General features: G+C 39.8%; 1 protein-coding gene across 1 annotated transcript in view; it reads right to left on the bottom strand.

The window, feature by feature from the left end:
• gdpd5b (glycerophosphodiester phosphodiesterase domain containing 5b) overlaps positions 1–27,695 on the bottom strand; it is a 41,887-nt gene that overhangs the window by 12,051 nt on the left and 2,141 nt on the right. The window contains exons 2-7 of the mRNA XM_080502680.1: positions 15,551–15,724; positions 4,790–4,893; positions 2,936–3,029; positions 2,694–2,753; positions 2,315–2,413; positions 809–902 (exon numbers count right to left, since the gene is read on the bottom strand). Of these exons, the coding sequence (XP_080358806.1) occupies positions 809–902; positions 2,315–2,413; positions 2,694–2,753; positions 2,936–3,029; positions 4,790–4,893; positions 15,551–15,667 (568 nt within the window). The 5' untranslated portion in view covers positions 15,668–15,724. The remainder of the gene's footprint in view (positions 1–808; positions 903–2,314; positions 2,414–2,693; positions 2,754–2,935; positions 3,030–4,789; positions 4,894–15,550; positions 15,725–27,695) is intronic.

Here is a 27,695-nt window from a genome sequence, read left to right as displayed (position 1 = left end):
TATCCGGGGCCAAGGAGATAAGAGTTTCCCCTTCGCCCACCTCGGTGGAACTAAGCAGTGATGGCTATGACTGTGGACACCCACACATAAACGCACACACACACACACACCAGAGGGGAATGTATTTGTTTCAAGGTCAGCTCGGAGGCGGGGTTGAGTTGCCAACTCTTGTTACACACAGGAGACTCGGTCTTTATCCACAGGAACGCACGCAAACACAGTCTTCCCCGCTTTGAGTTACAGAGATGTGAAAGGTCAAAGTTTTTAAATGTGATACCACATCATCAGGATAAGAGAAATAGTCTTTTCTTGCTTTGCAGTAAAAGAACATAATGACAGCCATGGCATGTTTCTCACTGGAAGCAAAATTCGATAAACGTCACATCTGTCTTCATCTTAACAAAGTGGTATTTTTAAAAAGCTCTTATTGACACGATCAACCGTCTAATTGTGAATAATCTCCCGGCAGCAGCAAAAGCTGGTACGTAAATGACTTTCAGCTCCATTAAGAGTGCATTTTGTGCCACAGACACCAAAAGGCAGTGAGTTTCAGCACACACTCAGGGCTGCTAATCCCCACAAAAGAGTCCTGGCCTCAAGGACAAAACAATCCGAGGTGTCCTGGCAAGGAAACATCACATGAGACTGTAGGAATGTTTGTTATCTTGGAAACCCTGGGTGGAGGTCCTGGCCTCTGTCCGAATAGTGTTAATCATTCACCAACTCCTCGTGTTGTCTGTTTCTGAGGCTCAGACATTTACACCTGAATAAGAATAAAGTGTATTTAACGTTTCAGCATTAAACATACTTGTTTTGTCTGCGCGGGCGACCTGTCCAGCCACAATCCAAGACAGTGCAGTGACCGCAACAAGAGCACCGATGTGCAGGAATGGACCTGTGGCCTGGATGGGAGGTTAATCAGACAGAATAAGAAGAAAGAAAAGTAGGAAAACAGATAGCGGTGGGAGACAAAAATAGAGAACACAGAGAGGCATGGAATTACAGATATTATCATGACTTAAGACATTGGAAACACTATTTAGAGATAATAGCCATAATTTGTCGAGGTATTCAAATCTAATGGCCTCATTTTCAGGAGGATTGTGGACCCACTTCAATCACACATTCTTGTTGCAGAACAATCTCACACAGACACACTAATTATAAACCTGTCACAACTCCTTGGATGTCATTTAACAGTTCCATGTCACCAGGGCAAATGTGGATTAAGTGTCTTGTCACCGCAGTACAGTCTATACAGCTTGCAAGGTTTAAGGTTTTTTTTTTGTACGTTTGACATTTCATGCAAGGAAAGTCAAAAATCCAGAAGTATGAAATGTTTAGTTTCCTCACCAAACAATCTTTAAATTAATAATGAAAGTCGACAGCTTGGTTTACTGAACACAAGATTACATCCTCCTCCCTCATATGCGTCACAATCCGTCTTTACAACACACTGTAGGATTGATGATGCATCAGTGGAAGTGAAGGAGAGATGAGACGGAGGTAAAAAAACCAACAGATTTTCATTTGGCAAAACTGCTTTCAAAACAAGAGACATATCGGATACCTTGATTGATTTTTCAAGAGAAAAGAACACGTCTGCTGTAACCAGATAGTCTTTAAATCAATTAGTTACCTCATGATTCAATATCTTGTGTGAATGTTGAAAATAACCCAGCAGCCCAAAAAGGATGCAACACAAGCGGATGTAGTCAAACACTACAGCTTGACAACATGTCTTTGAAAAAGAATGTCAAATAAATTGAAATTGGAGCAAAACAAAAAACAAACCAAAAAAAAATCAACTCTTTCTTTCTTGGCAACAAACCTTGCCAATTCATTGGCAGTTTTACACACCATAAAAGTCACTCTTATTAAACAATTAAAAATATTACGAGACGATAAAGGAGGATGTACAGATCACTACTGTATTAAGCCGAATTGAATTTGACATCTTTTTGAGATGCCTTTCACTATACCAGTTTCATCTATCTGTGTTAGTGCAGTAAATCCGGTGAAACTTTTTTTCGTCTACAATCGTAACGCAATCCAATCAATGTGACCCAACACTGAAAAGAAATATCTCTCAAGTTATCCTGGACGGCACTGTAGAGAAACACTGAATATATCTATATTATTATTTAGTCTATGGAAAGCTTTGTACAAAGTCTTTACTATTGTGTAAAAATAACAGAAGAGCTCCAGCCTGTGCACACACTCGCATCACTCTTCTGTACCACTGATATCTCAATATTGCACTGATGACAAGCCTTCAATGGCTTCAGGGTTTCCTGCGTTTTAATCTACTGACCTGCAGGGATATAGGAACGACGTCCCACTCCTGTCCCCATGTTTGATTGACAGATATGACCCCAACAACGGTCGTGAGCAAAGCAGCAATCACTCCTACCTGAGCAGACACAGAAAGGGAGAGACAGCAAAAATCTGAGAGGCGACAGACCACAGAATGACCTCCTTGCAGTTTCACACCCAGAGCAGTGTTTGCCAACTGTATTTAGCTTGCTGATAGCTCTCCTGGGAACGTCACTTACTGAGATGTCACAACTCTGCACAAGTTCAGGACGAGTTCAGCTGATCAGCATTATGGACAACACACACTAAACATTCCTCCTTCCCAAATGCTAAATCACACTAACCCAGCTACGTAAGTCACAGATTCGGCACCTTACCTTATGGAGCCAGTGCAAATTCAGCTGTTGACCAAGTGCAATGTGGCAAAGTGCTAAAACCTGAAATGACAGACACAACAAACAGAGTGTGAGTCTCCAAGATCACGTTCTGCTCAGTGTTAACGGGTAAGCCTGAGCCACAGCTGGCAACTCGAGCAGACAACCCAGCTGCTGCTCCAACAGAACATTTTGACGAACACAACCTGTTCAGCAGTTCTTTGAGTAGCTGATGTGAGACTCACCATTAGAAATGAGATGTATGTGAAGCCGGCAGCGGTGGTGGCCAGGATGGGAACGGTGCCATCGCTCCACTCCCCCGAGCGATTGTACAGGTACCTGCTCAAACACGAGTGTTGTTGAAGCTTAGTGTTAGGAGGGCTCACTTGCAGTTCATCATTAACCATGTAAATGCTCTGTTGAATCCAGTGTCTGTAAATGTACATGTCTTATTTAGTCTGTAAAGCATTTTCAAACATTTGATATTATCGAAGTAAAAACAATCGAGCTCTAAAAAGTTTAAATTGGGGTCAATGATTACACAGTACTGCTTTGTGGTATATCCTTGCAAATATAAAAAGAAAAGAAAAACACTTACAATATTGGATAAAAATTACAGTGCTGAATCAAATGAGATCCTCAGAAAATATATCCTGACAAGCAGGTTACTGACCGACACCAATACAATGTCTACAAAGTTTTGCGTTTTACTAATGCAATGATGTTAGTAACACAGACACTGCAGAGTAACTTACAGACCCTACAGATGGGCCACAGAGAGAACACACACACACACACACACACACACACACACACACACACACACACACACACACACACACACACACACACACACACACACACACACACACACACACACACACACACACACACACACACACACACACACACACACACACACACACACACACACACACACACACACACACACACACGTCCCTCTGAGCTACATTGCTCAATAAAGTGCCAATCTGAAGAAGTCCACAGCTGCCAAAAAAAGACCAATCCTGTTGATGTGTGCATGCATTTTTGACGTGACAGCCCTGGTCTATAGCATTAATTACACTCACTCACAGTATTATCAGTGAGCTAAAGCAGGGTCACTTCGTGCTGATGCTTTTAGCCCTTTGTGAATTCATTTATGCTGCAGATGGACTGGAGACACTCCCTGCTGCTAAATCACTACCACACATAAGGGCAGGGATGTCACTGCTCTGATTATCTGAGGGAAATCCACACAAAGCTGGACGAAGAGCAGGAGGTCTGCCACTAAAAGCGAACGGCATATGTCAGAAAAATTGGTATAAAAGAGGAAACAAACTAATAAAAAAAATGAGAGCTGAGAGGAGAGGGTGAGATATTACTGGAACACTGCTGTGGGGAGGGAAGAGGTAATAAGAGGTAAAGGATGATGGCGAGAGGAAAAGGTGACATTGTAGTGATCCCCGGGAGCTGGAGGAGAGGGGGGATGGGAGTTGATCTTGGGATGTGACGAAATAAGATACAGTAGTAACCATTTTACAGTATAGCAAAAGCACATGAATAAGACATGACTTAAATTATTAAAAAGCACAATACCATGGTTGCTTGCTTTTTGCTGACACAGGTCTAATACCTTTACTGAAGGTTGTTTTAAAAGACATGTGGTCTCTTTAAATCAATGAAGCATCCTTAGTTGATTTTGCTATAATGTTCAACATGTGAAAAAACCAAATCTTCAATATGATATCCACTGAGAATACTTTAATTCTGAGAATCAGTTTGCGCTATTCTTAATTCTATTATAATTTAGGATGGGTTTGAGGTGTGGTCTACGTCTCTATACACACATGTGGTCAAACAAAACAGAGCACAAAATGCTGGGTGAGTAAACTCCATTATGCAATAAAGTAATCTGTGTCGGCCTGGGTGGTCTCCGATTAAGGCAGAATAGATTAAACTGATGATTTGGGAAATCCACAAGCTCACCAGTGTGGAGTCGATGCGTTTACAAGCCAAAAAAAACTATACACTAGCAGGCACATGGCTGGAGCTTGACCTCATAATACACGAGGCCACAGATTTGTGTGCGCACTCACCAGTTGAACTCACTGTAGTCGTTATGTGCCTCCCACCAGAAGTAGAACCAGACGAGCAGCAGACAGAAGGTAAAGAGGAGGATGAGGGACCACAGCAGCTCCCACTGCGCACAAATACACACAAACATAACTCTTTTTTTATCCGCTGGTTCAATTATATTTCATTAGAACCAAGAAAAGAAACATGATTGAGTGAAATGATGGCGCCCAGGTTACATAGTTTAACTTGCTTCACTTTAAGCTGTAAATCCTTTTAACTTAATTAGTTTTGCCTCAACATTATCAGAGTGCAGCAGAATTCTTTTCAAGTCAACTTTTTCACAAACTTACGCACACAGAGTACAAATTATCTGTGAACCTATTGCTGACCTCTGACCACAGTCCTCCCTTATACACTTAGCTCATTAGCCAGGAAGGACATTGAGTAACTTCATATACTCCCTGACTAATTACTGCCTTCATCTCTCAGGCAATTTTTAATCAAAGCCGACATTACGTAGGTGACATCTTCAGATAGAGACTAATAGAAACACACCCGTAAGTCAGACTCTGGAGAATAAAAGTATTTAGGTACACTAATTTTTATCTTTACCGCCATACTTTAAAACCCACCCAGTTTTGTTGTAGCTCAGAAAAAATAAAACCTCTTGACCTTTTCCTAATATTGTTCATCATTTCAGGAAATCACTTGAGAACTGAGCAATGGAAGCATAGAGTGATTTTACTAATGCCATTACCCTTACAAAACCCAATGAGCTCGATCAGTTGAGCTAAGAAATGCTGTAAATCTTTCATACTGGTGGAATTCAGGGTGCATTTCCTCATATATGCGCGTATTTTCTAATAAAGAAGAACTCTGTCCATCACATCACCTGTGAATAAATTGTATTATTTCATTACTCCATAAGTGCCATTGTAAGTGACTTGGAAAATCAAACACAAAATATTCATTGATTAGTTTTTTAGCACCTCGAAAAATCAGAATACAAACTTGATTTTATTGTGATTTGATATTAGTTATAGTGTAGTCAAGATTACCAATGAGTCGGATGGGTTGAATGGGGAGATAATCCCCTAAAGGTGATAAATAAAAAGTATTTAAACACCATCTTAAAGAATTGAGGCCTGAAAAAAAATGTCTGAACAGAAGCGCATGTTCAAAAAAAGATTGTTCTGCCAAATTGAGTCTTTCCAGATGTGTTAGCTGCCCACACTATCAACACACACACACACACACAAACCTTTGACAACAGAGATGCTGACATTTGAACTGTGAGCAGACAAGCCAGATGCTCCTTCTCGTCTTCAGCACGGAGCTGAAGAAGACAGACATCATTTCATTCTGTTCGCATGTGGCTGGTTTGCTTTTCTGCAGTCCTCTCAATGGTTGGATGATGCAATGTATGTGCTGTAGATATGTGGACCTTCAAAGTCTAAACAATTTCACCCTGGATGACTTTTTTTTTTTTAGTGAGATCAATTTCAATTATTAGATGATCAGTACAGATTGGGAAACATCTTGACAGTCTTGTATCTGAGGTACTCTGGCTATGACGAGAAACTTTAAGAGTGTCTGTAATGTTACTTACCATTCACCCATTACTTTATTAGTTCAAAACACAATCTTCAGTTCCTCTAATCAAACTGAATCAGGTCGACTGGCCATTTTTCTGGAAGACATTCAGCCATTGCCAATTAATTTCATCAGGTCATGTTGATGGACTGATGAAGCGACGCGATTATAGCTTGGATGCTTTGCATTGTAGCCGAGTCCAGTTGACCTGATTGAGATGCTTCCTACCTTCACATATGAGAATATGCATATACATGCAAATTCAGCTTAGAGGAAAAAAAAAAAAAACGCCACTAGAAAATCTTTTTTTAAACATTTGCAATGTGGCTATATTACCGTTAGATGAATTTATGAGATTTGTAAACTATCATGTCTTGTTGTTTTGTTTTGTTTTTATTCCTTGTATTTTTATTGTAAAAAAAAAAAAGAAGTTTACCGATGCCAATTTCAGATCGTAGAACTCAGTGACGAGCATTTAAAGAGCTGTTATGTAAATGAAAGCCTAGATTAATGTATCATCACATATGCTTCACAGAAATGCATTACTGAACGCTTTGTGAACTGCTCTGTCAAGACAAAACACTTGTTTAGGCAACCTACAAATATCAGCCTGAATGCACCACTGATGAGTTCAGCAGGTCAGATCATTTTCTCTTCAATCAGCGGAGATCATCTATCTGACCTGCATTGAATGCCCTCATGTTCAATGTGTGTATTGTTTTTATATTTTCACACAAATCCAATCCTTTTTTCTTTTTTTTCTTTTTTAAAGCGGCAAGCATGAGAGGTTCAGTGTTCTCTCAGCATTTAGAGCTCAAGCTTGGTTTAAGGGCTTTGTAATGTTTCAACATTCAGATCAGTGTCTGTCTTAATATGGAGATCAGGAAAGAATACCAATGTACGAGTCGATATCTGGCCTTATTGTACAAAAAAGGAAACGCGCTTTGGGAATGCCGATTCAAGCCCATTTGATATATTTAGACATGCCTTCAGAACAGCAAGTGTAAAAAGCAAACCAATGATGCGATTAAGGAGACGGCAAGTGATTTTACAGAAACAGCAAATGTGTCTAAAATCAGGTGGAGGGAGCACATTTAGTAACAAATGTATGACAAAGAAAATGGCAAATTGATGGCAACAGCGAAAATGCTTTCACGGCCACCGCGAGAGACAAAGCTGCATGTGTGTGGCAGGATCATTAAGAAAGCACCGGTTCCCAAGGCCCTTAATGACTACCTGGAACAACCTGTTAGAAATGACCTTGCTGCTGTGAGGGGACATTGTTCACTCAGACGTCTCCTTCAGCCCTCCAGCGTCTTTCTTTTGGTTCATGTTTGATGTGACCTGAGAGAGTTCGGGGGGCTGCAGTCTACAAGTCATCCAATAGGAGTTCCTTACTATTAAATGTCACTACCATGTTGTCCATTTCTGGAAAAATATAAATTGTTGTTCCTTGTTTAACCACTTCAGAGAGTGTGAGTTTTGATCACAGGATACATTGCCAATTACACCCATGAGTGTTATATTACCACATGCTCAGCTACTGGGGAGTTTGGCCCGCACATTATTCACAGTTTTCAATTCCAGTTCGATGAGTCAGCACAAGCCAAGGAAATATTTCATCTTGTGAAGGAAATTTGCATTATTTTTCCCACAAAGTGGACTCTGGAAAAAATACTTTCTCAGTTTTGTAGATTTAAGTGTCTTACGAGGTCTGAACTTCTCTCTTCCTGTTTCCCAGCACACTCAGCATCAGAGTTTGTCCACCCCGACATGACTTGGCCTGACCTGACGACAGCACATTACCATTCTGCATTGCTGGCATTTTATGTTGGCCAACATCCAATGGTACAGACCAACAGTGCTGCAACACAATCCATCTGATCGCCACAATCTGTGGAATTTAGAGTATTCTTTTTACAGCAGGTGATGCAGATATTTACCCCGGACTTTTATACTGACGTTTTCTTCTCAGATCTCAGAAATCAATAATATGTCATGATATTGAATCTTCTTCAACTCAAAGTGCCTACATTCAATTGAATTATAATGATGCAAGTTTCCAAAATAGGTCAGGGGCCTCCTCGGAGAAAGCAGAGGCCTTACTATACATATATATTGAGGGAAAAAAGAGAAACTCTGATGCCTTAAATGGAAACGTTTATAAAATCTAAATAACAGAAACAATTTCACAGCTAAGAATAGAAGGATCAAATCAATCCCTGCAAAATTCTTGTGTAAACACACAAGCTAAAACCTCTAAAACCGATTGATTAAACAAAGTCTTTTTGCACATTACTAAAAACTCTCAAAGTAGAAAAGTCCTAAATGCCATCAACAATATTGATCTAATAATACAAATACAAATACACCACTTCAACTGCATTCTTTCAGTCAATATAAAGCTAAATAGTTCTGAAAGTTTTATTGTGAAATTACAGCAATGATCTTTCTTTGACACACTGAGACAACAACAAAATGCTCATATAAGTAAATGGATGCACAATACTGAACACAAGTTGGAGGAAATCTGGCACTTCGGTGCTTTAGCATGTTAAGAACACAAATGTGGACATACAAAGAGAAGTTGTCTGTGACTATTATGCACAAAGTGAAGACTATATGAAAATGTTTTGCAGTGAATTAATAAGCGAGCGCAGACAATCCAGGAACTGTAATCCACCACACCACAACACAAGACAGAAGCATTTCATAAAGCCTTTATGAAGTCGCCTCATTTCTGCCCTCAGTGGTTTGAATGGCAATATATAGAGATTTATTTTATTTATTTTTTTTTTTTTAAATAAATGCATCACCTGTACAATGGAATATGAGAGAAGAAGACAATATTAGATTTATTATTGGACTGTTCCTTTGTGGCTGCAATGCACTTATGAACTATGTGATCTGAAGATATACTCAAGATATATAGCTAAAAAGCTTTTTTTTATTAAAGTATAGACTTGGTTTTCACTTATATCAGGGAAAATGAGCTACGTTTTCATTGAGACACAGTCAAGCCTTTCGTCTTTTCATCTGAATTCCATTCATTTAGTAAATGCCTCGTCACACTGGAACCCCATTTCTATTTAAATAATATATAAATCAATTTATATAAATCAAACAGAAGTGCCAGATGGGAGAAACCTGTGCAACCTACTGTAGTTAAGAGTATAAGTGTAAATACACATCCTCAATTTTTTATGTACATTTATATTTTGTGCGTGTATTTTCTTTACACCCCAATAATCCTGTTACCGACAAGATTAACACAAAGAAAATGAACCATTAACAAAACTGAGTTGTACAAAAAGACATTTAAATATTTTTTAGTCGCTACTGAACAATTATTCAACATCATAAAGGTTCGCAGAGGTTTATTGTACTTTTACCAGTTTTATTTTTTCCTCGTGAAGGCAACTGCTCAATAATTTGCATGTGGCTCTGGATTTATGCTCATAGAGACTGAATGTGTATGTGAATTATGCTCAACAGCTGCTCGACAACACAGAACCTGCTTGAATCAGCAAACACAGATACAGCAATTAGTTCACAACAAAGCATCTGCAGCATTATTCTTTAAAGAGAGCAGACAACAAGGATATCTGCTATGTTCTGCATCCAACTTATAGGTGGTACTTAAGATTTATCATGGAAGCTGGAAGGGAAATGATAAGAAATTAAATATCTGCATACCCTGAAAGGAGCAACCACTTTGCTGATTCACAGGCTGAGTAATGTTATTGTTGGTAATATGTGTACATCTGTTAAACAGTGATAACTCCCCCAGTGGCGCTACAGAGACGCGACACAAAACACAACAGCCGATAAGTGACACCGACAAGAATGTGGCATGACAGTATGCTCTCGCATCTCACACTTAAACCATCCTTGTATCTTGTGCAGTGCGTCACCAAGCATGGTCACACAGTGCAAGTTACTTCCAACACATCAATCTAAGAAGAACTTTCAGAAACACATTGTACTCAGTTGATTGTGGCCTTTGTGATGTGATGCAAACACAATCTGAGCTCATGTTGGCAATCGTGTGAAATAACACATTCTCATTTGATGGTTATTTATGTACATTTCTGCAAAGGGTATTGTGATGTACATAGCTTTTACAGTCAAATGTATACATTCACACATACCCACAATGCATGGATGCATGAGATCAACCGTTGCAGACCTCCGCTACTATGCAAACAATATACAGTGAATTGATGCATTCAGCTGGATATGACAGCTTGATCCCCATCGAAGTGTACAGCTGCTGAATTTGAATTGGCACACGTGGATCAAACTGCTTTGGCTCCTTTAATATTTTTTCTTTCTGCAAGAAATAATCTCTCGTGCCTTTGCCTTCGACTCTATCTTTGCTGGACTTAACACGTCAGTCAATCGTCACATTCCTGAGCATATCCACATAAGTCCCTGGTATTTCGTGCGAGTGGCGCTGCACCACTTTATCATTCAGTTATTCCATCAGAGAAATCGGCTCCTGGTGCAAAAATTGCCTGCAAGCGAGAGCTGACCATGCTAGAGGGAAGAAAAAAAATAAAAGACTGAACCAAAATTGTCCCTTAACTCTAGATGAATAAATACAGGGATAACATTGCAACATAAAGGGATTTTCAATTACTATTGACTCAACAAATACATTTAATTAGTTTGTCCATGGTGTGAAAGTGACCGATTTCAACCACCTTTGTCTTTTGAACATAACTGTGCTCTTACATGAAAGGAGAATGTTTGAGATCTGATGATTTGTGGTTGTTTACCAAACCCATAAAGTCAACAGTGTCCCTCCGGAGCTGAACTCAGGATATCTGGCAGCAGCTGTCAATGAGAAGGTCCGCAAACTCACGCCTTATCTCACACTGTGTGTACATTTAGGAAGTTACAGGAAGTTTGTAACTGCTTGTTGAAGGTTAACTACAAACTGGAGAATGGAATGCATCTGCAGAGGCTGAACACATACAGTAGGTCGCCCTGGGAGGGATTTCCAATTACAGCAAATACAGTAAACCTGTTGACAGATGTTTTATTAGATTCAGTATAGTCTGTCAGTTACCTTGCAACAGCTGTTCTGAGACTGTTAAAACTTGCAAAGCGACACTGTGCACTGTTTGAAATAACTAATTAAACTCAAGTGTGAATGTTCAAATGAATGGCTCCCATTAATTAAAATCAGACTGCTATCCAACACACGTAATACACCTACATATGAATCCTCCATTGTGTACAAGCTTGACTTTTGTCTGAAACATTTGGCACTGCAATGCTTGAGTGACAGTTGAACCTTGAAAGAAAACAAAAAATAGGGAAGCCACCAGACAGACCGACAAAAACACAATGCATTTAGCCGGTCACCGCAATACATTAATTACCATGAATGTGAAGTCAGAAGCTGATGATAAAATCTTACATAGAAGTCCATTATGACCGGATGTAGTCCTCCCATAGGTAGGGCAGCAACAGTATCACCTCCATTTATCCACAATATGTCAAACTGTGAAATGAGTACATGACTTATCAACATTTAAGCCCCGCTTCTTGTTTTGTAGCAAGTTGTAACTGCCACCGCTTCAACGTGGAGTGAATGACACCGTCGGCCTCATCACCGAGTCAACTCACATCTCAAATACTGAACCTCGGCAACCTTTTAGTCTGACAGCAACTGGAAAAGGATACGAGGAGCAGATGCATATACAAGTGGACGACCACAAAAAAAAAAAAAAGCATAGTATTTCAAAAAGGACCATCAAAGGGAGAAATATTTTCCTCTGATTGTTCCATATCGGACCAACTGTGTTAAAGTTTGAGAGAATGCATGTAAAAACAAACATCCAGTCAACTTTAATTTTGCAGAAAAGAGCCATAAGAATAATCAGTGGGAAAAATATATGGAGATCCAACAAACCCGTTATCTAGTCAGTAAAAATTGTTAGAATTTCACAGCATAGTAGATTATAATATTTAGCAAATCATGCATAAAGCTCATAAACCCAACTGCATCAATTAAAGGCCAGATGGAATGCTGCATTTCTGTAAAAGGGGTCAATTTATGGAACAATCTAGACAAGGAATCAAAAGAATTCACATGCAAGATTAAAAAAAAAAAAAAAAGTAATCAAAACCAGCACATTATTCAAAAACAAAGAAATGGGGAAATAGCATTATAGCATTGTCATAATAGAAAAGAAGTGTGTATGTTTTTATTGTTATGCAAGTTCCTGGTTTGTGACAAGTGGCAGATTATAAAAGTCATTCTTCCTTTTGCTCCCTTTCATTAATAACTTGGAAACTTTTGTTTTGTACTGAATCATTTTGTTTGTTTCTTTTTTATGGTCAATAAATGGAAAAAAAACAACAACTAGAAGTATAAAAATTGTATTTTTTAATTTTCTAATTAGCATCTTAACAATGTTTTTAATTTGAGGCCTAAAAGGGGGAAAAGAAACACTAGTGACTGTGGACCCATTAGTCCCACAACCACATAAGAAACATACAATAACTATCCAGTATCTCACAGACCAGGGCAGATTAAGACCCCACGAGCATTGACAAATAACGGTGGGAAATGGTTACCTCTATTTTTAAAGCCTTTGTCTCTGTGTGGTAAAGAACGACGAAATGGAAATACTTTCAATTATTACTGAGAGGCAAGATCACCTTGCGCTGCATGACGTGGAGCGATCTTCCTACAAAAGCACCTCGGACACACACACAGAAGCAGCTTTACTCAACGAGCAAGTCAACCTGAACGACTCATTAGAGTTGACAAAGATGAGAAAGGAGAGAAATTGCATGATCCTCTTGTGGATTATGAATGAGCCTACAGTTGTTTCAACATGAGATTCTCGGTTCTCACGCTTCTGTGATTCACTCGAGTCCAGTTACAGGTACCCGATACCTGTCCTTGATTGGTCACAGTTTGTTTACGAAGGCCGTTAAAGATCTAATATGACATCACCTTGCCCTCAGTAGAGCAGCATCCTCAATTAAAACGGCATGTATTTGCTACGAGCACACAGTCAAACAAAGAAACTAATAAATGGCAAAATGGTCTTTCATGGTTTCAGATAGCGTTACAACACAGACGAACAGTTAGTGTAAAACTAACCAGTTCATCTCACAGTGTACATCATTTTCCATTTTCGATGCAAGCTGGGCAAAAAGTTGTGCACATGAGCGTATTCTTCTTCCACCGGACTGAAGACAAGCGGGCCAGGCAGCACACGGTCAAAACAAAGGATGAGCACTATGAACATGGAATGCTGACTCGGCACAATCCTATCAATTGGCCTGAAAGACAGCCACTTGCAGCAGGAAATAGTGCTACTCGGTGTCGAGTTTCCTGCAAACAGGGCACAACAAAATGATTTCTGGAGTGAATTCACAGCAATGATTTTGTGTAAACTCCTGGTAAAACACCAGAATGTTGACCTGCGTACATTATTCATGTCTGCTCACACATCACATTTGGTGCGTTTCCCTAGTGACTATACTGAGCTCCAACATTTCTGCTGGTCCACACTGTGCTATGTGGGCATAAATACATCATCCAACCTACTGTCTGAATGTGTGCAAGCGCATGTGTGGGTGTGTACTGTCTGTTTGGGTTTGTTGCAGCAACATAACCTGTGTGTCCTTCCTAAATAGCAGCGAGAAAGGGAAAGGTCAGGACAGATGGATAATCCCTTGGGGCCTGTAATACTTATCCTAGTATGCAGCCAATAGTAGAGAAAAAAGAATGCAATGTGATTTGGTGGAACCAGAGCTTCCAGTGTAATGATCCCATTAACTCTTGTTATAACAATATTTTCTATAAACAGACACATGCGTACATGATCACAAATGATTTTTACAAATCCAGTATTAAAATAAAGTCCTTGCTTGGAGAGTTGTACTAATCACACTAACACACACACAAGCATAAGCAATATTGTCTAAATCAGATTAATCAGGCCAAATTAAAATGTGCAGAGTGTAGGAAATGACAGGCAAATGGAGATAGCGGAGTATTATAGTGTCACATGAACTGCAATGTAGAAATCTCAAGGTTATTGCGTAGGGAGCAAGGCAGCAAGGGCAGATCTGGTCGAAGATAATTCTTTGTTAATAAATGCTGGAGAGACTCATGCAATGCAGAGTGGGTCATCTAGGGATCAGTGGCACATTTAGGGTCCGTACAAATATCTCACTTTCTTTGTAACCATATTGTTACTCGGGCTGTGAAAATACAAGCATTAATGTAGCAGCTACTCTAAAAGGTTTAAACTTCAGACATTTTTAATAGAAAATATCATGATTTTTCAACAGACATGTCTGTAAACATTATCGGAGGCAGATTATTACAAATGACACAAAACTTGGAAAAACATAACTCTGGTAATCAGAAATACTATTTCTAAACCCCATAATTACAATAATATCAGTCTCCTTCATTATAGCCACACAGTCATTGTTGGAAAGTGACTGTGGAGAAGTAAATGACAAAGAGGCGGAGATACATGGGTTTAATTACGATAATTGTCAATGTATCTCTACGAGTGTCAGCATAGCTCATTATATTGTGAGATCAGTGACAAGCACAACTTTGACTTATTTCAAAATCATGATTTCATTGAGATTTTCATCAAAGCCATATATCAAACTTCAGTAAAAACTAAACACATTACAGACACTCATTGCTACAGTATTGTGGAAAAAGTTATCCATTGAAAACTCCTCCAAGTAGTTTTAATCCATACAAAGGGCGGCAAGATAGTTGCTTTTTTTTTTTTTTTATTATCTCACTACCCCCTTATATGAGGTCAACTGTCTCCTTGGAATGACTCTGCTTTCCAGACTGCGTCGCTGGTGGATTGTTCCATTCAACATGGAAATCTCCCAGAGACTCACAATTTTTGGACTGAGACCTTCGGGTTCTGTCCACAGCTGTAATCCCACACCAACCTTGTAATGTCAGCACACAGTCATTTATTAGCTGCTGTCATGCAGAAGGATAAACATTGCTCTGATCCTATGTCAAGTACACAACATGCATTATAGGCAGCCTGCCCCGCCATAAGACATTAGTGTTCTCTACAACGGCAAACATTGACTTTGGCAAAATAGCATCAAGGTGTAGAGCTATCTGGATGTGTTCAGTAACCCAAGAACAGTACTTTGACACCCTTTACCTTGGTGGTGTCATCGTGGGAGCGCTGGTAGCGTTTCCATCGGCAGCCGTAGATCCCCGTGATACACGACAAACACAGCTGGCGCTCATAGACCTGGAGGGGTTGGTGTTTCACCATGCTCCTTCAGTCAGTCCTGCTCCCAGAGCTCAAACATCACACTGGCCACAAGGTCTCCTACAAAATAAAACACCAAATAACATTAATATGTAATATTAAAATGTTTAAAGCACCATTCAGAGAGAAGCAAGGCAACTAAGCATCTTAGCATCACTTAAGCATGATTAAGATTATGAAAAAACATTAAAACAAAGTGATTAAGAATGGCATAAAAAAATGAGGATAAATAAAGTCACACATTCAAGATAAAAGGTAATAAAATAAGTAAAATCTATTGTTTAATGGAGGGTCTGAGCAACTAATTGTTTTAAGGCTTGATTTAAAAGAAGAGTGCCAGCAGACTTCATGTGAGGAGTAGAGAAACTAAAACCTGCTTCACCTTGTTTCTTCTGATTCTGCAGGGAACACCAAGTAAAACTCTCACGGAGGACATCAATGCTTTCGATGTTTCAATTTCTACAAGTAAATCTGAGCTGTATTTCGGCCCGAGACCATTTAAAACTTCATAAGATTTTGAATTTGATCCTTTGACACGCAGGCAACCAGTGCAGAGACTAGGTCTAACACATCGCACTGGATAAATCATGAAAATGAGCAGACACTGTCGAGACATGTCAGGCACGTTGAGAGCAAAACACACACTGACTGCAAGAAAAAGCACAATACAATAACCAGCTTTAATTTAGGACCCAGTTTCCAATGACAACTGAATCTGCTGGATGCATCATCAATATGATTAAGGAAAAGAAAGGCAGAGTAGAATTGAAAAAAAAGGCTTGTTGAAATGTCCCTCTATTGAACATCACATTAAATTACAGTGACCATGAATATTTCACCCAGTCCCAACATGACTGGGCCAAAAATCAGCATGGAGCCACCTTCTCTTGCTTTGATATCAAAAGGCCATGCAGTCACGATGTCGTGGAGTAAGAGACTAATGAAATGGTGACATTTTAGAAAAACCTGAAGTATAGAAAAAAAAATAAACAAAAATAAATCAATGACCGTACAGGCGTATGAAAGTGTAATGGCAAACCTGAAAACTACACCTACTCAGAGAATCATCAGATTACAGTGACTGTGTCAGTTTAACATGACTCAGTGAAGTAGAGTGGCAAAGCACTATTATTCTCATGAATTAAAAATAAATAAATAAACTTGAGTCCCTTTTAGGTCAGTTTTGAGTTTTAGTGGTAAAGCTTGTACGATATCAGGTGAGGCTATGTGTAATCAAAGTTACAACTGAGTTCATCTAATGATTGCCAACTCAGCAATGAGGCTTTAATCAGCTTTAATCACACCAACAATTTTCCAGCAGTGTCGGCGGTTATCGCAACTTTACTTCATTCTCCAGGGCAAAACACTCATCCATTGACTCTGGAGTTTAAAGTGCATCTTGGCGTTATCGAGGTAGAAATTTCGCATCATTAACGCCACTGGGAGCAATTTCTGTTGAGGAGTGTCAAAACAACACAATTAAAAATGTACACACACACCCAAAGACGTGTCCCTGGAGTATCGAGTAATATTTCGCTTCTCCCTACAGCCAAACGCTAGCATGTAAGCTTGAACGTATCTGGTGTTTCAGAGCAATCCTGCATGTTAACTACACTCTTCCTGCTGTAATCAGTCCGTCTCGGGGTCTGGACAGCTGCTCATTAGCGTGTGCAGTAACGGCCATGCTTCCTGTTATTAGTAAAACTGCTCTGACGAGGGCGGGCCTGACCCGAGGGTATGAATCTGGCTCTTCGCAGCAGGGCCACACAGGCCTTGGCAGTCTGTGTGCACTGCAGCTCTCTGGGTTAAAATAGAATTTGGCGACTTCTGACACATGGCCCTGTGCACAGCAACCACTTAGAAATATTTGATAGGTATTTTTTACAAATGGATTTTAACATATTTTCTGATTTGTCAATTTGGTTATATTTTATTCTATTCGGCAGTGAGGTTTGAAACCAACTGCTTGCCCCCCCATTACAGCTCTATAATTCAGATTAACTTTATTGTAATTTTTCCGGTACACAGAACGAACAGGTTTGTAAATAGAGGATCACAAATGTGAGGTGTGAAGCTTGGAAATTTGGATCTCATGCAAACAACTGGTGCGACAAGATGAACATTTAATCAGTGAATTTACATAGAATTTAAAGTGCATCAGCACAATGAAAATGCATTATCATGAAAATAATGGCATGACACACAGGTGCGTCTTTTGTTTATGAAAAGCCGCTTTACATTTGACAGATGAAATGAATATCAAGTATGTTTTTGCGTGCGCGGTGATAAGAAATGTAGTAATATGTACTGAATACAATACTGACTAATAAATTTAAGCTACAATTCCACTTAATTATTTGAAATTGATTCAGTGTAATTACTGTACAACTAAACAGATTTCACCCCGATACAAGCATGATGATTTTATAAATGAAATTCAGAGCAAAAATTCACAAATAGCCTAAATCATACATGGGCTCTCGAGTAGTGAGAATGGCATATTTTTGGCATTAACAATGATCAAACTTGCCCCTTTCTACTTTAGATTGACTACTTTCAAGCCAGATTTAATCTGTTTGCTTCAAACAGTGGCATCGATGCCATTTTAATCAAATTAAAAACTGAAATATTCGCATAAACTTGACGATTTGTAATTGAAATGACATTTCAATCCAAAAATGCAAACGCAAAATAGTATTGAAAGACAATAGTTTAATCGAAGCGCAACTGGGACATGCTTCACACTAAGTCATGGCTGAGAATGATCAAAATCTCCTCACATATTGAACACGGGTCAGACATGGTTACATGCCTGGGCCTGCCAGCCAAGCCTTCGCCGGAGAAACAAAACAAGTGTGGCGCTGACGCAGCAAAGCTTAGCATGTTCATCCAGCCAAAGTAACAACCACTGTTGACTCTGGGATGCCGTCAGTGTGTTGACAAATTATAATGTTTGAAACCAGCAGAGATGCCTCCAAGAGGGTGAAGCTAAGTGCGACTTGTGCTGAAACTTGTTTACCCCGAATACGTCCATTCGTTCAAGTACAGTAGACAGTAGTCAAAACAATACCACTGTTATTTCCGCTGGGCAAAATATCACACAGCCATTCAATTCAACTCATTTGATGAGGGATATTAGCACGTTTGGGCCGAGCAGTACCGAGGATTACACATTTGTCACCTTGAAATGGCAAACGCATTCATTTTTAACATCATCATTAATATGCCCCATCCCTCCTCCAGGCGGTATAAAGACCGGAGGAAAAGCACTGAAGCTAATCCTCTTATCAGCATGATGTCTTCCCAGAAACTCATCAGCTAAGAAAGACACAGTGGGGAGACGATAAATCTCAAATAAACTGTCATGGATTGGCAAAGCTGAATACTGCCACAGTATGTTCTGCACCGAAAGAACGCGACACTATCCAAGTCTCTATAGTAGCACGGTCGTATTTTGCCAACATGGATAGGACACCTGCGACCAATCTCCCGCCTTCACGTGCAGCCCACACTCCTTATGGTGGATTGAAATCATCCAGCATGCAATCAGAGAGGGACAACTCCCTCGTGCTTGCCAGCACATCATATTTCATAATAATCAGAACCACAATAGCAACCTGTAAACACCGTGTCAGATACTTCCACGAGCACGAGAAGCCTCCCCGATGTTCCAATCAGTCACACGGTGTGTGTGAGCCCGGGGAACTTCAGGAGAAGATATATGGGGGTTGATGGAAACCCCCCCCCCCAAAAAATGGCTTTTATAATCTCCTTTTCTGCTGCCTCACTTCCTCCAATCAGGACCACTGTCAAAGAAAGCAGTCTGCAGGGGAGGAAATGCTTCAGCAGTTTCCCAGCAGAAAACACAGTCTTCATCTGACCAGGGAACTGAGGGAGAGGCCAAACAGCGAGACACACCGAGACCTGAGCCGAGAGAAACAAGAGATCCTGCTACATGTGAGAGGAAAACAATGAGACAAAAAAGGGACAATTACTCAACTCCATTCAAAACACCTTTGTACTAACAAGAAGGCCACAGAATTATAGCAATTCAGAGTAACCAAACCTGACCACAGAAGCGAATGTTAGCAAGGTTGCAATGTTATGTCATGTATTTGTTGGGAAACCTCGACTGGATGTGAAAACAGAGACATTCCCTAATACTTCTGGCTCTCTGTAAAAAAGACAAATGTAACCGGTAAAGGAACAAACCTACAACTGTGTTCATTTTCTATATGGAAAGAGTTATGGCAGCATTCAAAGCAGCCAGATGGAACATAATTGAATGACCGGTCTACGCTCTGAAGAGGTCTGTAGGCTGGTGTAGTTGTCTCTCGTTTAAGCCTGGGTTTGGCTCGGGAGGGCTTTCTGTGAGGAGTCTGCAAGTTCACCCTGTGTGCAGCTTTTCTTCAGGAACTTCAGGAATCAGCTTGCATTCCTCCTTAAATTCAATAAAGCAATATCGAGGAAGCAATAAAGGATGTCCTGAAGGTCAAGAACTCCATTGTGGCTGCAAAACTCATTTATCTTGTTCTACAGTATATTTATGTCAGATTTTCTCAACAAAGCCAGTTTAGAGGGTACACCGATACAGCTAATCTAAGTAGTCCAAGGATCAAGCACAATGACGTTAGCCAGAAATTACCAGTTTGATCACAAAGAGCAACTCACAATCTGTGGAAAAAAATATATATATCTTGACAACACCACAACACAAATTACTTTAATAAAAGCTCAATTTGGCATCCCCAACATGGGGATTTAATCTTTTTATCAGATTTGAGTCACATATCAGTGATCTGATGTAAAATGACAAGGGAGTAAAGGAGCACTGAAGCCTTGTTTAAACATTGTGAAATCAGAGGATACCTGTGTGGGAGGTGATTAGAGACACATGGATGCTAAAGCCCTTTTATAACATGTAAAGGGAAATATTGTTACATCATAGATTTTACAGATAAGCAGAGAAATCTTAAGGTAAAGTCGTTGAAACATCCACCACAAAGACTATCGGCCATGAGACCTCCTTCTGTTGGCCTCCGCTTGTGTTTAGTATAAACAAAACACTGTTGTTGCTTATTGTCTAGTAAAACCATGGTACCCTGTATACAGGTGTCCACAGTTTAAAACAGTCCAGGCACAAACTTTTAAGAAAGCGCTATTGGTTCAATCACCAACTTATTAACATTATATGATTTGTAAAACTGAAGAAAGAAGTAATTTACTGTCATTAGATCATCAAGTGCTCGGAGTTGCATTGCACTTACCACCGCAGCAAATGTGAGACACTAAAATAAGCAGGTTTCTAATTGATTACTTCTTAAAGGCTGCGGTTATGTAAAGAAAGGTGGGAGCAGATGCAAGCACAGCATAAGCTTTCTTTAATACCTCTTAGCATGAGGCAAAGCCTGGTGAGTTTCCTGGGAAACCAAAAATCTAGAGACGTGTTAGAACTGGCTGGGCAGAGAATACGTACGTGTGTGTGTGTGTGTGTGTGTGTGTGTGTGTGTGTGTGTGTGTGTGTGTGTGTGTGTGTGTGTGTGTGTGTGTGTGTGTGTGTGTGTGTGTGTGTGTAACTGATGTTTATTTGCAAATCAGCAGTGAAATGATCATTTGTGGCTAACCAAAATTATTTTGAACATTTAAAGTCATGAGCTCACTTTATTTAAGAATGATTATTGCCATATTGCATGCAGGGACATATGAACAATGGAGCTCACACTATTCAGAACCTTTCCAATCAGTGAGGAGATGCGTTTATACCAGTAAAGTGGAAGCCCTCTGTGTTACCATAAAAGCTTTGTTTGGCACCTTTCCACATCATCTAATATGTATCCGCAAACACGATCAGTTTAATATACCCTGCCAAGATAATTCTGACCAACGCCAATAAATATATATACATCACTCCCACGAGTCAGTGTGGTGTGGGGCAGAGAATTAATGGTCATAGTCTCTGGCCCACTGCTCCCATTCATCTGACGTGAAGTTCCACCACAAGCCACTCTGAAATGACCCAGAGAGCTCTGCCAGTCAGCGACAGCGAAAACACACTAGTAAAAGAAAGGTGATTTGTAATGCTGTAGAAAAAAAAAAAAGTGACAGTGAACGTTAAGTTTTTGAGCGAAGCCAAGCTTTCTCGTTCGATCTACTGTACAACTGTAAATCCCGTGTACAAATGCAGACATAGTTGAGACAATCACACCAATTGATTTCACATTGTTCAGCCGTTAGGAGGTGCACACATGCCTACAAATAAGAACAGGTACAAAAGAAGCAACCTTTGCACATAGTATTAAAAAGATGAATAGAGACAGCCGACAGTATCTTGCCAGATATTGTGTCATACTGACGCTGCAGAATTGCGTGCATCCTGCATAACAAGGTGTTTGCTTTGGCCAGAAAGAAAAACTCAAGTAATCCACTCAGCAGTTTTCACAGCATGCATACATTTTCAAAATCAGCTACAACAAATAAGCCAACTAATTAAAGCAGCATAGACTTTTCAAGCAATCTTAGTTCTTGGTTAATATAAATCTCAGCAACAATAATAATAATTTAAAAAAAAAAGATACAGAACAATAATGTTTGAGTGGGACCATGGGGGATACAAAGTGATGTGTTATTGTTACTTCCTCTCCAGTTGGTGCAGCAGGACTGCAAATTGAACAAGTACAGTAGCTGTGCAGTGTCCAGTCCCTGCCCTCTTGGGCCAGCTGGCTGACTTTCAGACCATTCCTTTGCATATTTATAACTATCGCAGTTTCCCCTATAAACATACGACAGTCATTTGCATGCATCAAAGGCCAAGCTTCTCAACATCAAGATGAACGTAAACTTGTTGAGAGAATAAAATGCCTGGACAATACAACCTGACTGTCCTCCAGACTTTAGCAGTATACGACATAACAGTTAACAAAACAGATTTTCAAGCGGTCTGACCGCAACAGACCCCAGAGATGGCAGAACCGGGGCGACGGTTAAAGGTATAAGAGCATCTCGACAATCTGACACTTTTCAAACAGGCAGCTCATCAATCTGAGAAAAATATGGGGCAGCGGTAATCCGCGGAAAAAAGTGATCTAATCACAGTCCATCACAATGTTCAAATTAGAATGACAGTGGGAAGAGGATGCAGCAGTATTGCAATTCATTTCCATGATTAGAGCAAAACAAAAGGGGTACTGGTGGTGGTGGGGGGGGAACCTCCTACTTGTTTCAGTGAGGACAAAACAAAGCAGGTGGAAGTGGGTCAAGTAACCAAGGAGGAAATAGCTCTCTCATTTTTCATTTGGAGGTGTATTTGTTGAATGCATTAAAAGTGATCTAGATTGATGTTGCAGGGACAGGACTTCAAGTAATTTGGGCACTGGGACCTACAAGCCATGTGGTGCCTTGTGGGTGGAAGGTTGCTCATTGAGCTACAGTAAATACAGTGTTCTTGCTGGTGTTTTGTCTCCAACATGAAAATAGAAGAGCTTGAGCAACGTCTACTAAAATTTCATTTGCGAGCTGTGAACATCAAAAGGTGGATGTATTCCTACAGGCTGACATGTTTGTGTTTAGAATGGTAAGCAAACCATCCAGACGTGCCATTTAGTGCAAAAGGAAAAACTTGAGTGTTTTTTTTTCTATTTGAAGTCAGTGCCTTCCTGCTGGGCAGAGGCAGTGCTAACCTCTCATTAGATATACCCCTTTTTGGGCAGCTAATGGTGCGTGGGTTTGTATAATTATCACCTTGAAGACTGGACCACATCGAATCTTGTCTGCCGGATGTATATGTGCTGCAATTTTCTATCGCCATCAATATGGTATGTGATTTTGAGGAAGAAAACAAAAGAAAAACCTGGGACAGGAGGCGGATACAACTGAAGAGACTGAAGCTATAAAGAGTGGTTTGGGGAATTGTTCACAATAAAGACACATGAGCTGTGTGTTAGCTGCTTGTACTGCCCACGCACACTTTCAAGCTGAAGAGAATTCATTAATTCCATCTCAAGGATGTGATTTTGCTTGGTAAAAATGGTGTTCCACTAACACATAACTGTCTTATGAGTAGAAACGGTGTCCCAACTGCAAACCTCCCAGACATCAGTTTTGCTAAATAGTATGAAGGATACAGCGGTGCCAAGGCTTATGGAAATGTCACATCAAAGCTTTTGATCTGAGGTTCATTCTAGGTAAACAAAGCAGTGTAATTCACACGATTATGTGAGATCTCTCAAGGCGAGGGTTGAAACCATTTATAGTCTTAGGAGTGAACACTATTGATGCACAATGTGGTTTAGATGCAGTTGCCCCTTCCTTTGCCAGCAACTCCTGACAGGACAGCATGAAACATCCGTTTGTCTAAAAAGAGCAGCAACAACCAACTAATAATTGGTTGATGGTTCAATGCCACAGACATGTCGTCTTTTTTTTTTTTTTTTATCAATTTCCAAAGCATGTTGAACTAAGACTTCTTATGTTGGACGTGTTCTAGCAAATCAGTTGAGTAATGGTGCGAGATCGGCAGAATTATCTAACATGATTTATCTGACAGCAAAAATAGAGCATGAATGTGCTTTTGCAGGGAAAGCAAAGTCATGACAAAGGCAGGAGGATAATGGTGTGTTCTGAAGAGCGCATAGAATAACAACATGGGCACTTTGCCTGTACAAACGTACATGGACCAGCTGGAGTTATAACAAGCGTCAAGTGCACAAAATTACAATCTCCTGTTGAAGCCTTATATGAAGAAAATTCTTCCAGCAACACCTGTGAGTTTTCAATTTCGACTGGATTGAAATTTGTGTTCTTAAGGCTTCAACAATGAAAGCGAGCAAAGCATTAAAACTTCCGAGCTCAGCCTGCCTGGCATGTAAGCAGCACCCATTAAAGACATTGTTCCAGCCGTCTAAGCATATAATTGTTAATCAAAAAAGCCACTTCAGAAAATATCTCATCATGAGTATGGTAATGAAGCAGATCAATGAAATCTGTCGAATCTTTTTTTTTGTGCATCTACAACTTGATTTTCCCATTTTCATTTGGTCAATGTCTTTATTTAAAGATTATATTACATTGTCTCTCATGATTTCACAATTTATCACAAAGCTAAAACAGCAGGTATTCATCCAAGAACTCCAACTGCGTTAACAGTCAGACGTGTCTTAATCATCCCGAATAAAGTGGGTTGGGTGCCCATGGGTCTATCAGAATGACTACCGCAATAAATCACCAAGCAATAAAAGCACCTATTTACAGCACAGCCACAGTATGAGGGGTTGCACAGCAAGGTTGAAACTTGCATTTTATGTATTTCAAAGTGATGTAACCATTACTAAAGCCATGTTATCATGATAATTGAGGCCACATCAAAGCCTTCGCCATAAGGCTGTGGCAGAAGCAATTATGTCTGAATCCTTTTAGGCTTGTCTGCCTGCATATCGTAGTGTTAGCAGCTAAACACAGGTGAGGTTACACTGCTGATACTGTGGCCTCGAAACCAAACAGCTGACAAAGACATCCGTGGCATGCAGAGATCATTGTTGTGGACAAATGGACCACTTCATTAGCATGGGCCCATCAGGGCTCTCCAGTCTCGCAATGTTTTCACCTCAGGGGGGGTGGTGGAAAAAAATATAGTATGTTTTATCAAAGTGCCATCTGTATGTCTGTACGAGGGCACCTCTCCTCCATTTGTGAGTTGACATCACACTTCTCAGTCCTCCTGCGAACTACTGTCTCGATTCTGAAAAGCCAGTCAAAGAGAAGGATCTGAGCAACAACAAGAAATCTCCTAATTTAATTCTGTCACAATTATTATTTTACCAAAGCAAGATTATATATTTTCTACAGGCAATAAATGGGATAGTGTGGTGATTGTCCATTCACCTCCAATTGTTTAATACTCTGAAAACGTTTCTTCATTATTACAGTAAACTTTCTAGATTGCATACCAATGATCATTTATACACTGTGACCCAAGGTACCAGAAAAACGCAAAGTTTCAAACCTAATTCATGAAAATGGTAGCGATTGATGTGATGGTGAGAAAATGCCATTGGACAAAAGGAAAAGAGATCCTTTTAGTCAGAATGTATTGTTGTCTTTCTTCAAAGGGAAACATCAGCTTTGACAACATAACTGGGCACCACCCAGGTTTGTATGAGTGTTTTGAACAGATCTCCAATTGCAAAGTCCCCCCCCCCAATGTTTCTCTGCGGGTTCAACAAAAAGAAATAAGCTCTGGAAAAAAGAATGCTATAATCTAAACAAGAGAGAAATTGGAATATTATCAAAGTACTTTAGTGTTGTCAGCAGCAGCAGCTGCCCATTTAGCAATAATAAAAAAATATATAGTTGCCCGATGTGGAGAGCTCCGAGATGTCATATTGTACAGGATGACACACTTGCCTGTATGGCCACATGATCTTTCTATGTGTTGGAAATAACACTAACTTTGAGACAGAAGGGACCTGTCAGTGCTGTGACCTTCGCTGAGCTGAGGGAAACAACACCCTGCCAGATGTGTATTTGGACTATCCAAGGCTGGTGCAAGCCAGCCTTGGATGTGTCGCTGTGAGAGAAGAAAAAATATTGTTTGACAAACAATTCCACCAGACAAGATGCAAGATATGGAAACATTATCAGCAGGGAAATACTGGTAGCTCTCTACCAGGATTTCCCAGGAGTCCCACACTTGAGGCTCTTTTGAAATATGAAATGTTCTGGCCAAAACAACAAATTTTCATTCTTCTCAACATTGATGAAATATAGAAGTTCTTGGAGAGTATATATATATATACATATATATACACACACACACCATCACAGAAATATCAGGTCTTAAGACCTGGAAGTGATGAATGGACTGACAGTCTACACAGGAGTCTCCACCTGCTGTAACCCTAACTTGAATAAAGTTGTATAGAAGATGGATGGATTTGCTTTGTTTGGTCCGCTAGTGGAGTACCACCAATAACTCCAAGAAGAAAATAGATTTCCATCCCTAGTGATATATATATATATATATATATATATATAGCATATTCAAATTGCTACCAGTCTCTCCTACAACAAGTTTCAAAACACTTAAATGACTGAAACTGTAAGCATTTTGATCACAACCTCCTTGACATGAACTCAAGACTGCCCACACTACCACCTTAAACCAAGATTTAGGAAGACAGACAAACTAATTGCAAACTAATTGCACACCTACAAGACGCCCACTGATTTGAAAAACGAAATAGACTACTTATATTTTGTGGGTGCTGAATGGAAAATTGACTGCATCATTGTGAAACTTGCCAAAAAAGCATGTGTACTGCACTCTGCACTTTGTGGGTAGAGCGATGTTTGCACTATCATTGGTTATTTCAGTCTGCGTCTGGTAAACACCTGGTCAAGCAATGTTCTATTATAAGACTGCCCATCTCAGACAACCCCTATTTAGAATAAGATGGCACTTTTTTTTCTTCTTTTAAATCACTCAATTTTAAACTTCACAAGCCTCCTATTATAAACTGAAAGGATGCCACTCCTCTGCACTGATTTCGACTCTCCCGACTGTTAGCGATCGCTCCATTATAGATAACCACACCGTTCATTGATGGCAAGAAATGTGTCTGTCAACTGAAAAACTTTATTTTTTTTTTTTTAAATAGCAGTGTGGCACACTGTAAGTTCTCTTACCTTGTTGATTTAAAAATTATAGAACCTTGCAGCCAGCCATTTTGTTTAACTCTACATAGTGATTGGAAGTTTTGATGAAGCTCCAAAACATTAGAGCTTACTTTTATTGCTTTATAGTGCTTTTTGTTTAGGATGGATAACGCCTGAGATAGGCATAGAAAATGAGAGCCTGTGTGTGTGTGTGTGTGTGTGTGTGTGTGTGTGTGTGTGTGTGTGTGTGTGTGTGTGTGTGTGTGTGTGTGTGTGTGTGTGTGTGTGTGTGTGTGTGTGTGTGTGTGTGTGTGTGTGTGTGAGCCAGGTGAGTGGCCATGACCTCACAGCTTCAGGGCTGTGGACAATAACAGGTAATTCG

The sequence above is a fragment of the Blennius ocellaris genome (assembly GCF_963422515.1).
Source record: "Blennius ocellaris genome assembly, chromosome: 2".
In the NCBI taxonomy this organism is placed as follows: Eukaryota; Metazoa; Chordata; class Actinopteri; order Blenniiformes; family Blenniidae; genus Blennius; species Blennius ocellaris.
Note: the sequence above shows the minus strand (reverse complement) of the source record. Positions and strands in the feature narration are given on the sequence as shown.